We start from the raw sequence: 13,526 nt of genomic DNA, 5'->3' as shown, positions 1-13,526 counted from the left end.
GCAACAAGAGACAATGATCGCCGATCACCGGTCTTACACTTTTTCACGGAAATCGGCCCGATTATGATCGGTGACCGACAGATCGGCACACCTCTAATAAATACAGCAGTCAGGTGTGTAACATGTTTTTCTAGCTAATCTGAATCACCATGTATAAACAAGACTAGGAGAAAGACTTGCTCTCCTGGTTCATAAACTCAATCCTTTGTGTCGAGTACCGATCTCTCCCACGCTCCTGTCTGTCGAGTGTCTACTGAGCAGGTAAACATCCAACACAGGAAGCAGCTGCAGCTCACATGATGTGATGATGTTCATCGTAATCAGTGTAAAGGGTGAAATCATTTGGACTGCCCTCAGGGAGACCCCGCAGTCGTTAAAACCAATTCAGAAATTAGACAAAATTCTGCTTTTTGCAGTGATTTTTTTTATTTACTGCTAGAATTTGTAATCTTATCCATATCGCTGGTATTATAAGGCTCAATATATGATAACAACTTTGGTGCACTTAACTGTTTATTGAGTTTATGAACTGTGATGTAAAGTATTTTAAAAACAGAGAAGTCGCTCGTAACCGGAGCCCCAGCTGCAGATTTTAGACGAGGTCCAATTAATTTGGGAGATTTATCCATCAACGTGTTCATTTACAAAGCTGCCCTGTTCAGCTGAACCAAACCTGAAACCACTGAAAACCTTTTCAGGCCCATGCTAAAACCAGTTTAACTGATCAAACGTTTTATGATGGTTATAATTACCTGTCCACTTCACCAATTTCTCCTTAAAAACCTAAATAACTCCCATCCACATAATCACTGCAAATTAAGCCACCAAAACAGCAATATTAGGGAAGAGAGCAACACAAAGCTCAGGACCCTTTAGAAGATAAACTGCAAGTACACACAGTGATGTAAGCTTACATGAACTGGCATGTTGAAGTAATCAGACTTGAACGAGTCAGCCATGTCTCCAAAAGCTTGGAGGGTGTAGCTCCTGCTGGCTTGCTCAAACCCAAATGCTACAGGAGGTTTACCACATTCCTGCAAAACATACAGAAACAACAACAGATGCTCAACGTAATCAGGCCTGCTGGGAGTTTGGTTATAGAATCCCAGTTAAGAGCAGACACCAGCAGCTCACCTGAGCCAGGCACTTGGGGCACCTCCAGTCACCTTTGGGGACGTCGTGAAGGGGCGGGATGAGACAAAAGATGTGATAGCTGTCGTCGCAGCCGTCGCACAACAACAAGCGGTCCTCTGCGCTCCCACTACCACATATCAGGCACATGTACTGGTCCACCTACGGAGAGACAAACGACGACGGACTTGTTAACTTCCAAGCAGTAAAAACAAGACTAAAACAGTTCTGCCTCAGTTGAAAGCATAAACCATTTACTTTATTTTGTGGAGGTTTGTTTATTTTATTTAAATCGATTTCTTCGTGTTCTGTTGGGTCCGTGTGTTCAGTTGGCTCCTGTTTTATTTCAGTGACTGCCATTCTCACTGAAAGACAAGGATGGACATTCAACAGAAACTTTAGGAGTCTCTAAAAACAGAACCAAACATTTCATTTTTCCATTTATTAGTCCTACCAGGTTCTGGTTTGCCAACATAGGTTCCCATTCTCCTCCTCAGATTGGGGCGATTCTCACAAATTTCACCAGGTTCTTTTTTGAAAGAGAGCCGCTGCAGTCATAAAGGAAGAAACGGACAGAAACGGAGTGAGTTTGACCAGCAAGACACAAACAAAACCACTGAAAAGGTCAACTACTTTTAAAACTGGGTCGCCAGCTTGTTTGTGGTGTAAGTAACTCGTGCTGTGGTCAAAAGAAGCTACAATTTGAATTAAATGGACACAGGTAAAACGAAATAAAAAAAGCATTTAAACATTTCAAATTTCATCTTCAGGGCTTTGGATTATTCATATGACATTACAAAAAAAACAACATTTTTTTCCCCTGATTAATCCTCCAAGGGTCACTTTTTTATTTTTATAGCCTCCACTGCAGGACACCGTCAGTCAGACGGATCCAGAGGCTGGTTGGAAAAATCCAAGATGAATTCAAGATGATCACTGTGAATGAGCCAATAAAAACATTCATTTACAAATATGTTGGGTGCATATACTTTCACCAGCTGTGCACTACTGGCATCAATTGGCAATAGTGAAACTGACTTATACTTTTAAGTATAAAAAAGAAAACAAAATCCGACAGACTTACTTCAGATCGCATTCGTTTAGCCCGCCGAGCGATGCTGCAGGTCTCCTGGGGCTGCACAGACTGGCGTTGTGGCAGGTCATGTGGCGTGTACTCCTTGTCTTTAGTGTCGTTGGTCAAGGTGGCCTTCTAAAGGACCGACAGGACAATTTGATGTCAAAATATAACAATACCTTAAAGGTCACCTGTGTTAAAATATACCGAAGTTTTAAAAGGTAATGGCTTCAAAACAGATAAAGTTTTCTTTGCAGTGCATTAATTGAACAGAACATTTCCCTGCTGTATTAAGTATAAAGAAGCAGCATGTTTGATAAACAGTTATCAGGAATGCAATTAAAAATATAAAATCAGCTTGTTATATTTGTGTTAATCCATAAAGACAAGAATAGAAAAGAGGTGATATTCTGTCAAACACACACCTGAAAAAAAAGAGTATGAATCAAAAATAATGTTACAAGATAATATTTTGATTTTTATGTTTTGAATCTTTTTTAGCAGCTTTTCAGTTCCAAATAAAAGCAAACTAAAACAAATCCAAGAGTTATCTATCAAAGATTATTACATTTATTTTACAAAAAGAAAAAAAAAAAAAAAAGAGTTTATTAGTCCACTTTGACTTCATAACATCACATCACGGTGCTTAAAAGTGAGTTGTAAGGGCTTATAGAGTAGTCTAATAAACTTCTACACAGCTGTAAGCAATAAGAGTGATGACTGGTGCAGCGAATAGAAAACAGGTGATGGGACGTACAGGCAGATTGGATCCAATCTGGAAAAGGTTATATGGGTACAGGATCCGCTCATAGTGCGCCCGCAGATGAGAGCCGATGGCCTTGCCAGGAGCGAATCCCATCTTGACTGATATCTTAGTCCAGCGGCGCTCTCTGCAAACCGCGTCGAAGCCTCCCTCTTCATTTACCAACTTAAACAAAAAGCAAGTGAAAATGTTTGAAAGAGGAGTGTTATTATGCGAGGGCAAATTGGTAAACATTTGAACAAAAGTCTAAAAAATTAGAACTCAAATAATTCAGCGACGTCTTCTGTGCACATCTGCACTTACATTTGTCATCGTCTAACTCACCTTATTGAGTTGGTACAGATCTAAAATCTTTCTTTCGACATGAGGAATTTTCAGAGTGCATCCTTGGAGCTCCCAGAATTTTGCAATTTGATCCAGGAAGTTGAGTTTGACTCTAGTCTGAGCCTAGAGGAAAAACAAATCACTGAATAAAGCCGTGCATACCAAAACAAAAACAGGCTATTCACTCTCACTTTCTCACTGGGCGAGAGAAGAATGAACGCAGTGATGAATTAATCAAAAAAAGATGGTTCTATGCTCAACTTTTATACGAGTACTTAAATGCAACAAATAAAAATACCTCCAACTCATTAAGCCTTTGTATTCGTGGCGTGAACTTTAGTCTGTCAACATCACAAGCAAAAGGTGGCTGCCATTCCTGCAGGAAAGAAAAATAAATAAAGGTTGGTTTTTGTGGCTACAGAGAAATTGTTGCCAGAACATACCAGGTACCGGAGAAAGAAAGAAAAAAAAAAAGTTTGGGTTTAGGAAACTGTGCCCAAAGAATCGCGATCCTGCCTGTCACTTTGGTTAATCTGTGCCGAAGGTTTTGCGATAAGACATTATTTTGTTTGAGAAATTGCAATGGGCCATTGTTTGGGTCCTATGACTGGAATGTTGAACAAATTCAGTCCAGCTCTCAACACAACCCCAAAAACCACCCAAAATGAACCCAAACTGTTGAAACGGAACCAAAAAACGAAAACATCTTCAGCCAAAACTGGAATCCCTTTAATCTTTTAGTAAAATAACATGTACTCTGACCTCTCAGGGAACAATATTTAATAAATATACAAACAAAGAAATGGCAACATTTCTTTGTTTTATTATTATTGCTGGAATGACATTATCAGGGAACATAAATGTATAATGTGTCCATGTCTGGTGACATTCCAGTGTAATGGCATTTATGTTTTGAAATATTAAAAAGCAGAATGTTGACTTTTACAGTCAATTTCTAATTAATTATTTGTTAGATTCAACTCCCCAGCTCCACAACCAAAAAAAAAAAAGAAGTGAAACTCAACACATGCTACATATCATCACCAATCAGTGTGAACAGATTCACTGAACCTGGAAAACAGTGCAAAAATGTGGATGCAGTTTTCAAAAGCTGGCGGTCTACAACCTCTTTTTGTTGCCCTCCTGCTACTTTTGGGCTCAGCATTAACCAACTAGGTATACAATAAGTTCATACGATACTTTTTAATAATTAAATAAGCAGCAGAAATGTTAATTAAAATAACCACTTTATTAAAAATGACTGATTACTTTGCATGACAAATGAATTTCTGCAAACCAAGATAGATAAGAGCCACAAGGAGGCAGATGCTGAAGTGTATTGGTCGCTGCTACCAGTCTAAACATTGTGATTCTTATCAAACTCTTAAACAGCATTTCTCAAACAAACACACACACACATACACACACACTTCCTACGAGCCTCGAGAACAGAGTTGTGGTCCAACAATCAGCAAACGAATTTCAGCTGTGCGTTGTTAAAAGTGTGATGGCACACTTCCTTGTACGACAGAGGATTTGCAAATGAGTCAAACGACTGGTGAAAATTTGTCCTTGAGTGTGAAGGGAAGCTGGGCCTCTCTCACTAAGTGCATGATTATAGTAAACATTGAAATATTTCATGTTTTGCTGGAAGGACTGAATTAGAATGAATAAAACTAGCAAAAAAGGATTAAATGTCTTGATTTCAGACAAAGGACGCTATTGAAGGCGTACCATGGGGTTCCTTAGTAGCCTTTAGCCCAGTTTAAATATATTCTTAGACCAGGGGTGTCCAAAGGCGGTCCTCGAGGGCCGTCATCCTGCATGTTTTAGTTCTCTCCCTGGTTTTACACACCTGCATCAAATGATGGCTGTTAGAAGGCCTAAGCAGAACACTGACTTGCTGAGGAGGTTGTTACAACCAATAGAGAACTAAAACATGCAGGATGCCGGCCCTCGAGGACCGACTTTGGACACCCCTGTTTAGACAAACTAAACGGAAGCTGCAGTCACCACAATGCTTTTTCTTTCACATATGGATGATTTAAAGTAATGACCTGAAACTCTGCTACTGTAGTATGTTAACACATAGTGATAGAAGCTAAAAAAAAAACAACTATTATTGTTCAAGAAACCAGTTATTTTATGTACACATTTCTTTGTCAATAATAAAGCGATGTTTGGAAAGTTATTCTTTGCACTTAACGGATGTAGTTTGACCACTTCTACTCCTGTTTTGCCTATATTCATTAAAATTCAGGAATTGTTTCTGTCTAGGGTCAGTGACTAACAAAAGCACACTGAAGTTAAGTCCCAAACAGCTTAACTTGGTTCAGAAACTGCATTTTTAGAAACAGTTTTTAAAATGCTCTCATTTTCAGTTTTTAAGAGTCATTTTTAACAACTCTCATCATGATATTGTTCTTCCAAGATGAGACTAGGATAACTCCTCATTCCTAAAAATCTTCCATGTAAAATAAACAAAAAAAAACAAAAACAAAAAAAAAACAGTTTATTATACGTCTACAAAATAACAAAGCAGGCTTAAAAACATCTCTAACCTGCACAGAACCCTGGAGGAAATTCTTACCACATACTCTGCACCCAGAAATCTCTGATCAGAAACAGGTTGTGGTGAAATGTTTACTTCCGCTTCAAAAACTTTTTTTGAAGAGAGGGGGGGGAGGGGGGAAAGAAAAACGGAAATAAAATGGAGCAAAGAGGTTGCCTCAGGAAAGCTCTAAACACAGACTACTATATATAGAGGCGTCAAACTGCATTAAACTCTCCTTACAGAAACAAAACGACTTTATTAAAAGCTCAAACAAGCGACTAGATACCTGGAAGATACTTTCCAAGAGTTAAACATACACTTCAATGGAAATTGTAGATTAGTTTCTAGTCTATTTGTAACATGATCATCAAGTTCTTATGCGTTTATTTTAAACAAACACTGTATTGTGACAGATCCAAGTGCACATGTGTAAATAAAAACTAAATTAAAAATTGCATTAGTTAATCTTAATTCACTTCTTCTGGTGATGAGCTAGGCATCAGCAGTCAATCTTTGTTCAAACCTTCTCTCAGTGGCCTTTGTTTACATGAGCTGGGCTTTTTTTTTTTCCTACCATTGGATGAGCAAACACTGAAAAGCAGTCACCCCACCCACCCACCGGGTTTTGATAACAATTCAGTTCCTTGTACCCCTGGCTGTCTGGTTAGACCGTGCAAAGTGGGCCTTTTACTGCTTCCAAATTTCTGCAGGACACCACTGCCACGTTATGTGAAAATACACAGGCCTCACAAAACCCCTTTCATCCAGGGCATAATAATGACAAAGGGGAATACAAGCCAGAGACGCACAGCAGTCATGCAGAGATAATTTGTTTGGGCAGAATCTGCGTTTTATCTAATGCAAGTTAATGTTTGGGCACACCCTTCAAGAAGGTCTCTGCAATTTGTTATATCAAAAAGAAAGGGTCAAATTGAGATTGATTTGTTTTGCCAATCATTTTAATACATGTATAATTTTTTTTTATTTATTAGAAATGTTTGTCAGCTATGAAATGTCAGTGGTGTGGAATATGGTATAACCCAGCCATTTATCCCGAGCTCTAAAAATAGTCAGTTTGCGAGCATTTAAAAAAAAAAAAAAAAAAAAAAATAGGTTAAGTCTTTGTGCCCTAAACATTTAACAACATCGATCATCGCACATCGGGCGAAGAGATGCCACACAAAAAGGCAGCAGATAAACAAAAAGTGTTCATTAAGTGTCCAGTTTGAGAGACTCTTTTCACTCCATAAACAGTTGGTCACCGAGCACGTACGTTAATGTCAGACAACTGCAGCTTTAAACAGGCCCAACTCACGCCTCATGCTGGCTAAATCTGTCAGATCCAGCCCACTAAACTTCAGTTTTACATCGAAATACGTTAATAGTCAAATAAACAGTTCAAAATTTTGAGACTCTTATTTGCCCTTCCCTTTTTTCTCTCTCTCTTTTCTCTGGGGGGCCCCGACTCCAGGAAGCACTTGATTCTGCGCAAATGTAAACAATTTACATTATATTTGCGTACTGGCAAACTTCAACGTTTCTATTATCGTTTTAAAATATGTCGCATTTTTCACAGAGCGCATCATTAAAGGCAGGTCTAATTTTGGGGGGGATAGGGGGGTTAATTTGGATGGAGACACAGATTTCCTCCCGTCTGAAAAAGCTGCTGACCGTTGGTGCCAGCAACTCCAGCTCGGGCTAGCTTACAACGGAGCCGCAATCCGCCATGTTGAAAAGCCGTCTAAAAACACAACTTTGTCTGCTAAAATTACCCCCAACAGCCGCGACCACGGCAGCACGCAACAAACTCGAACAATTCAGAATAAATGAAAGAGAAGAAAGATAATCACCGGTGGTGGTCGGATTTTGCAGATGCCAGTTTTCTCCGCAATTGGTCGTATTTTGTTGATGTACGCAAAAGGGTCGGCGAATTCCTCCCAGCTGGGCTCAAAAACAGGGCACTCCGGGGGAGGAATAAACTCGTTCAGCTGCGGTTGAGTCATTGTTGCATCTTTGATAAGACTCCAGATGAAAATATGTGGGGAAACGGCTTACTCACACCGGTTGTATTCGCTTTGAATTTCTGTCTTTCAATTCATGTCCACTCTCTACTCATTGAACTCAAAGACGTATTATCCAGTTGGACACGACCTGGTGAGCAGTGCGCTTCCGCTGCGAGAGGTAGACACCCAAGAGTTCGGACGTATCTCACAACAGAACATACATCACGGCTTTTTATCGACTAAATAGACTGTTTGTGCGTTTATCTTTTATTTGAATTAACTATTTTTGTAGTTTATCTTAAATACAACCAGTTTATATCACAGAAAGATAAATGGCTGAGTAACCACACAGAGATAATCCCAGTCTGACTTGAGACAGTTAAAAACGAGAACAGAAAGGAAAATTGTTTTGACTACTAACACATTGATAACAAGGTTTTATTCCTTGTCGGTTCCGTGTTCATGTCAAAAAATTATGGCCGTGTTTGATTCGTTCATTTTTCTGGCACGGCGGTGCACAGCATTCAGTAGCTTCACAAATAAACCGATGGGATGAGTTTACAGCTCCATAGGCCGCCCGGTTGCGCTGAATGAATAGATTTATCAGACTGTACTCTGTGTTTGCTATTCGAACACACCTACCAGATCACTCCGCGCTGACCGGGACTATGTTTTTAAATGGTCCAAAGAAGCTCATTCATTGGCAGGGAGCAGTCATATGTCCAGGGACCAATTGTTTATATTTTTATAGTAAACATTTGTTCCCAAAGATGCCAACAGCTACTAAAAATAAATCGAAATAGTATAATTTTTCGATTTGGACTAACTCTGTTAGATTTAGTGTACCAAAATTTCTCAGATGTGTGGCAAGTTTATATTTATATCACATAAACACAAGAGTATATTGCTCAGATGTAATGTAGGATTGTGTACTGTACACTAAAATGACTTATTTTAGATTAGAGGAGCATAAAAACTGAATGCTGCTTTTCCGTGTTTGACTCTGGGGATGCAGAGACTTGAACCAAGAAGACCTGAGTGTGGAAGTTTGACTTGACAAAAGATCTTTAATGTATTTTGATGCGAAGCCATTGAGTGATTTATAAACTAACAATAGTATTTTAAAATCTATTTTCCGAGTCATTTTAAAGACCTTAGAACTGCCCTGATGTGCTGTAGCAAGTCATCACTTTTCAGTCTTTTGGCCTCATTTAAGATGCGACTTTTTACTTTAAAAGAGAAAGACTAATTACATTTTTTTGAATAGAGCTTCAGAAACTCGATCTGCTAAGACTGCTTGCTAAAAACAGTCCAGAGTTGCTTTTGCTTCACACTTCAGAAAAGGTTCATTTGAATGTCCCTGTTCTCCGTTTCACTTGAACTTCCTGGTCGTGGATTTTAGAAAGTAGCTGTAATTTGCAGGTGGCCTTGGCTGTTTTAGCAAAAACCATTGGAGCATGTGTAAATGTGTAGAGCTCCTTTTCACTAAAAGTGCTTTAAAACATGTTTTCTGCCATTATTAAACATTAAAAAAACAACAACAATGGATTTCATATTTTCCTGTTTTTTTTTTACTGTCATGTACTGTTAAAACATTTGCACAGTTGCTTTAATTTAACTTTGATTCTCTTACATTTAAAATTCCTCTGTCGTCCATCTTTGCATTATCAGTTTTCGTCTCTCAGTTGTACTCTGCAAGTGTCTTTGCCATGTTTACATCAGACAAGTATTGGCAGAGGTGTGCGATGCTGAGAATTATGGTATCAATTGAATACTAAATAAATACTGGACTAGTATCATTAATAATATCAATACTTTACAAAAATCATTATTAAATAATTTGGGCATTTGACTCCAGTTAGTTGTTTATACATTTTAAGATGTTTTTTTTTTTTTTTACTAAATACAATAGAAAATAATATAACTGTATAGAAATAACATAATCCCCTTACTAACTTCTACTACACACAATTGTGTATTAGAATAACTAATCTCTCTATATATATTAAGTTGGAGTACTATATTTTCTTTAATGATTAATATTCAGACATATATTTTAGGTTTGACGTATACATCTTTCCATGACTATACATATTTGAGTTTCAGAAAGATTTTACATCAAATGCATGAATAAATAATAAAACTGTGCTTATGAGGAATTTTGTAATATTTACATGTTTTGAGTGCAAACATTACAAAAGTATGAAATCCTGCTCTCAAATTAAAATTGCAAGCTTTTGATCTTTGGTGTTATATTTCCTGCATATGCTCGGGCATGAACTTTGTGTGGAAATCTGAGTAATGTCCAAGACATATTGAAGAGAAACTATGAACAAAAGTATTGATCTGATACAAATACTTACCTTGATATCAATATTAGTAGTATTTAGATTGATATGCCCAGCTCTAGCCCTTAGGAAAAACAGAGTTGACTATTTTTTTTAAAGCCGTTTGTTTCCTTTTTAGAGACAGACTGTTCCAAAAATATAGATACCACAGACTCACAGCAGTGTGCTCAAGGTCTTTTCCAGAAGAGATAGTTTAGAAATGTTGTGTATAAGGGGGTTTAGTTGTGTTCAAAGGCCGACGTGAGAAAGTTCTGGGAAAAATTTATTGACCCAAAAATAACTGAACAAAGCAGCACTTTCCTTCAGTTAGCCCCAGCTCTGGATGCCATCTGGGAAGATCCAAGAGTCGAACTATAGAAGGAACCATGAACGCGTCTCCTTTCCAGACACACTCCAGAAAACTCGCACACCTCCCACATCCGCTCCTTGTCATCAACCTTGAACAGCTCCAACGTCAGAATCAGTCCCAGTCAGCGTTCCCAGAATGCACTGTTATCTGAAAGCACCTCGGATGAACAGGGGATGCAAACATGTCGATCTATCATCCACATCATCATTCACTTAACGTAATCACTAACCAAACTACTTTTTTTTTTTAAAGATCACTTTGTGTTTTTCATTTTGCTACAGGTGTTTAATATACATTTCTACGTATATGCATTAAAATCAAAATATCCACTCATCACCTACACCAGCTTATCCTTTCAGGGTCACCTTGGCTATAAGCAGGGAACACCCTGGGCAGATCACCAGTCCATCACAGGACGACACAGAGACACAGTGGACAACCAACCCTCTGGCAGCAGGGGTCATCAATACCCTACATCTCACCTCCAACAATTAAATGACACAAAAAAACACAACAATTTCATTGCATTTATGTTAACCACAGTAATAATAGTTGTTTTATGGTCTTTAGATTGTGTTCTTCACTTTTGTCTTCATTTTTGGTGCAAATCAACTGCAGCAGTTTGACTCGAGCTCTGGTGATGCTTGGAAACACTACAAACACCAACAAACTTGGTGTTTGTTACACCAAGTTGTGAACCACTTGTGTTGAGGTCAAGAAGTCAGTTAATGTGTGCAGCACCTCTGGTTATTAAAACTAACAATAAACCACATGATGCTGCAGTCAGGAAGCTCGTCAAGCCGTGAAGTTAGGACATCTAGTGTTGTAGAACGGAACAGCATCCTGAAATGGCACACACTGGGGTTTTTAAAGGAAATCCACCAAAGATGTACTAAAAGATTAACCAGGTTGGTTAAGCTGAAGAACAGATGAACGCTGTGTTTGGATTGAACTCTACTCTTAAATAGCTATATACTAGCAATTCATATGATTTCCACTGGCCTGATTTAATACTTAATACTTTAAGATCTTTGTTAAAGTGTGTTGCATGCTGTAAATCACATTTTATTCAAACGTCTGTCATAAAAAGCAGTCAAACTTTCCATGGATACCTATTTTTAGCAGTGCCTGTCTAATCAATGCAGCATCATAAATTCAATCTCATGTTACCACAAAGACACAAAGAAAATGGAGGAAAAAAAACATTTCCCTGCATACGTTACTGTGAAGCATGGTAGTAGCTCTGTTATGCTCTGGGGATGTTTCTCTGCAACAGGAATAAAAATAAATAAATCAGGGTTGATGGGAGGGTAGAGGCAAAACAGAGCAATTCTGCAAAAATAAAACAAAAACTGTTAAAGGTTGCATAACACTTTTGACTGCTACAAAGGTTTCCCTTCCAGGTGGATACCAACTATAAAAATCTAGCTAATGATACAATGCAATAGTTTAAATTGAAGCATATTCGTGTGCTAGCATGACCCAGTCAAAGTCCAGATCTAAATCCAATTGAGAATTTGTAGTAATCATGAAATTTGGTATTTTTAAAGAAGAGGAAACTGTCTAGTTTAAAAATGTGCAAAGCTGGTAGAGAAATATCACAAAGACGCCTCGCTGGATTAAAATTTAAAGGTGGCATTGGATAAAAAAAAAATAGAGGGATTGAAGGATGAAAATATTTTTCATAAAACAGTCTGTAGAAGACACTGCAACTTCTTGATATAAGGTGCATGAAAGAATATCAAAATCAACTTTCAATACTTTTATTATAATATTAGTGAGTCTTATGAGAATGTTAAGAATGAATGTGGCACAATCTTATACCAAACCGTTTACACACAGCCGTTTCTTCACACGTGTCAATGACGGATTAAGTCAGGGTCAATTTATGGGGGGAAATCCACGAAGGAATGCATAGCAGGCCACAACCTTCCTGAAGTCCATTAGGCTCACATCTGCACCAGCATTATTCATGATTCACTCTGTCCAAAGCGACGTAAAATTTTTTCTTGTCATCCAAACAGTGCCATCCGATTGGTCCGATCTCACAATCTGCGCAGATCAGGTACTTGATCTTTCCCACGTCTTTTGTGAAGCCCACGTTCTCAAAACTGAACATGTCGTCCACCAACCAGTGAGCCGTCAGAGTGTCACCGTCAACTGAGCCCTCGGTGTTGCTGAGGCTGCTCTTTTTCCGCATGGAGGGCAGGAACAGCTAATTTGAGAAGGAGAGAAAACGGGTGACAAAAAGATTTGGTTAAGAGCACAAGGTTTGTGAGTATTTATATCTAACCAGGACAACACTTTGTGTTCTTCCTGCTACGGGTTGCACAAGAATCGCTCGTGCTTCAGAAACTCTGGTAAAAATCTTGATCCTTCTCTACAAAGGTCCAACTCTAGACTTCAGTAGATCTCTCAGACTGAAGGGACACTGAACATTTCCGTTCCAAATAACTTTAAATTCTCCAGACCAATTACCAATGAGACACCAATTAAAAATATGTTTTAATTCAGTTAGAACAACCAAAATTATTTATATTTGCTAAAAGCAAATGAGAAAAATATGCAAGATTTGTTTCGCATCATCTTTAAAATCAAATGTTTACATACAGAATGACTACCATCTCTTTAAATAATCATGCTATGACTTTGGAGACCTGTGAGAGGTTAACTAACATTTGAGAAGAGAAGTTTGGTCTAATTCAATGTTTCTCAACCCTGGTCCTCATCACCCTCCTGTCCTGCATGTTTTAGGTTTTCCCCTTCTGCTAAACACCTGAATTGTATCTGTGTGATTAACAGGCTTCTGTAGTACTTGATGGTCATGCAATCATTTGAATCAGCTGTTCTGGAATAGAGGCACATCTAAAACATGCAGTGTAGGGGGGCGGTGAGGACCAGGGTTGAGAAACACTGATCTAGCCTATCTTTCCCTAATGCTGACACTGTGAACTAAAAAAGGGAAACTTTGAGAGAGAT

General features: G+C 38.4%; 2 protein-coding genes across 2 annotated transcripts in view; both read right to left on the bottom strand.

Annotated features, from left to right (window-relative positions):
- Positions 1-8,001, bottom strand: part of kdm5ba (lysine demethylase 5Ba) — a 22,703-nt gene extending 14,702 nt beyond the window's left edge. Inside the window, exons 1-9 of the mRNA XM_015044422.1 lie at positions 7,698-8,001; positions 3,592-3,669; positions 3,294-3,416; positions 2,964-3,134; positions 2,216-2,341; positions 1,586-1,679; positions 1,390-1,496; positions 1,135-1,293; positions 915-1,034 (exon numbers count right to left, since the gene is read on the bottom strand). Of these exons, the coding sequence (XP_014899908.1) occupies positions 915-1,034; positions 1,135-1,293; positions 1,390-1,496; positions 1,586-1,679; positions 2,216-2,341; positions 2,964-3,134; positions 3,294-3,416; positions 3,592-3,669; positions 7,698-7,850 (1,131 nt within the window). The 5' untranslated portion in view covers positions 7,851-8,001. The remainder of the gene's footprint in view (positions 1-914; positions 1,035-1,134; positions 1,294-1,389; positions 1,497-1,585; positions 1,680-2,215; positions 2,342-2,963; positions 3,135-3,293; positions 3,417-3,591; positions 3,670-7,697) is intronic.
- A 4,293-nt stretch (positions 8,002-12,294) lies between these two features.
- rabif (RAB interacting factor) overlaps positions 12,295-13,526 on the bottom strand; it is a 5,525-nt gene continuing 4,293 nt past the window's right edge. The window contains exon 3 of the mRNA XM_015044420.1: positions 12,295-12,762. Within this exon, the coding sequence (XP_014899906.1) occupies positions 12,514-12,762 (249 nt within the window). The 3' untranslated portion in view covers positions 12,295-12,513. The remainder of the gene's footprint in view (positions 12,763-13,526) is intronic.

Source organism: Poecilia latipinna, unplaced genomic scaffold (genome assembly GCF_001443285.1).
Source record: "Poecilia latipinna isolate Pla-1442-1.1 unplaced genomic scaffold, P_latipinna-1.0 Scaffold674, whole genome shotgun sequence".
Taxonomy (NCBI): Eukaryota; Metazoa; Chordata; class Actinopteri; order Cyprinodontiformes; family Poeciliidae; genus Poecilia; species Poecilia latipinna.
The sequence above is the reverse complement of the archived record's forward strand: the minus strand, read 5'-3'. Positions and strand labels throughout refer to the sequence as shown.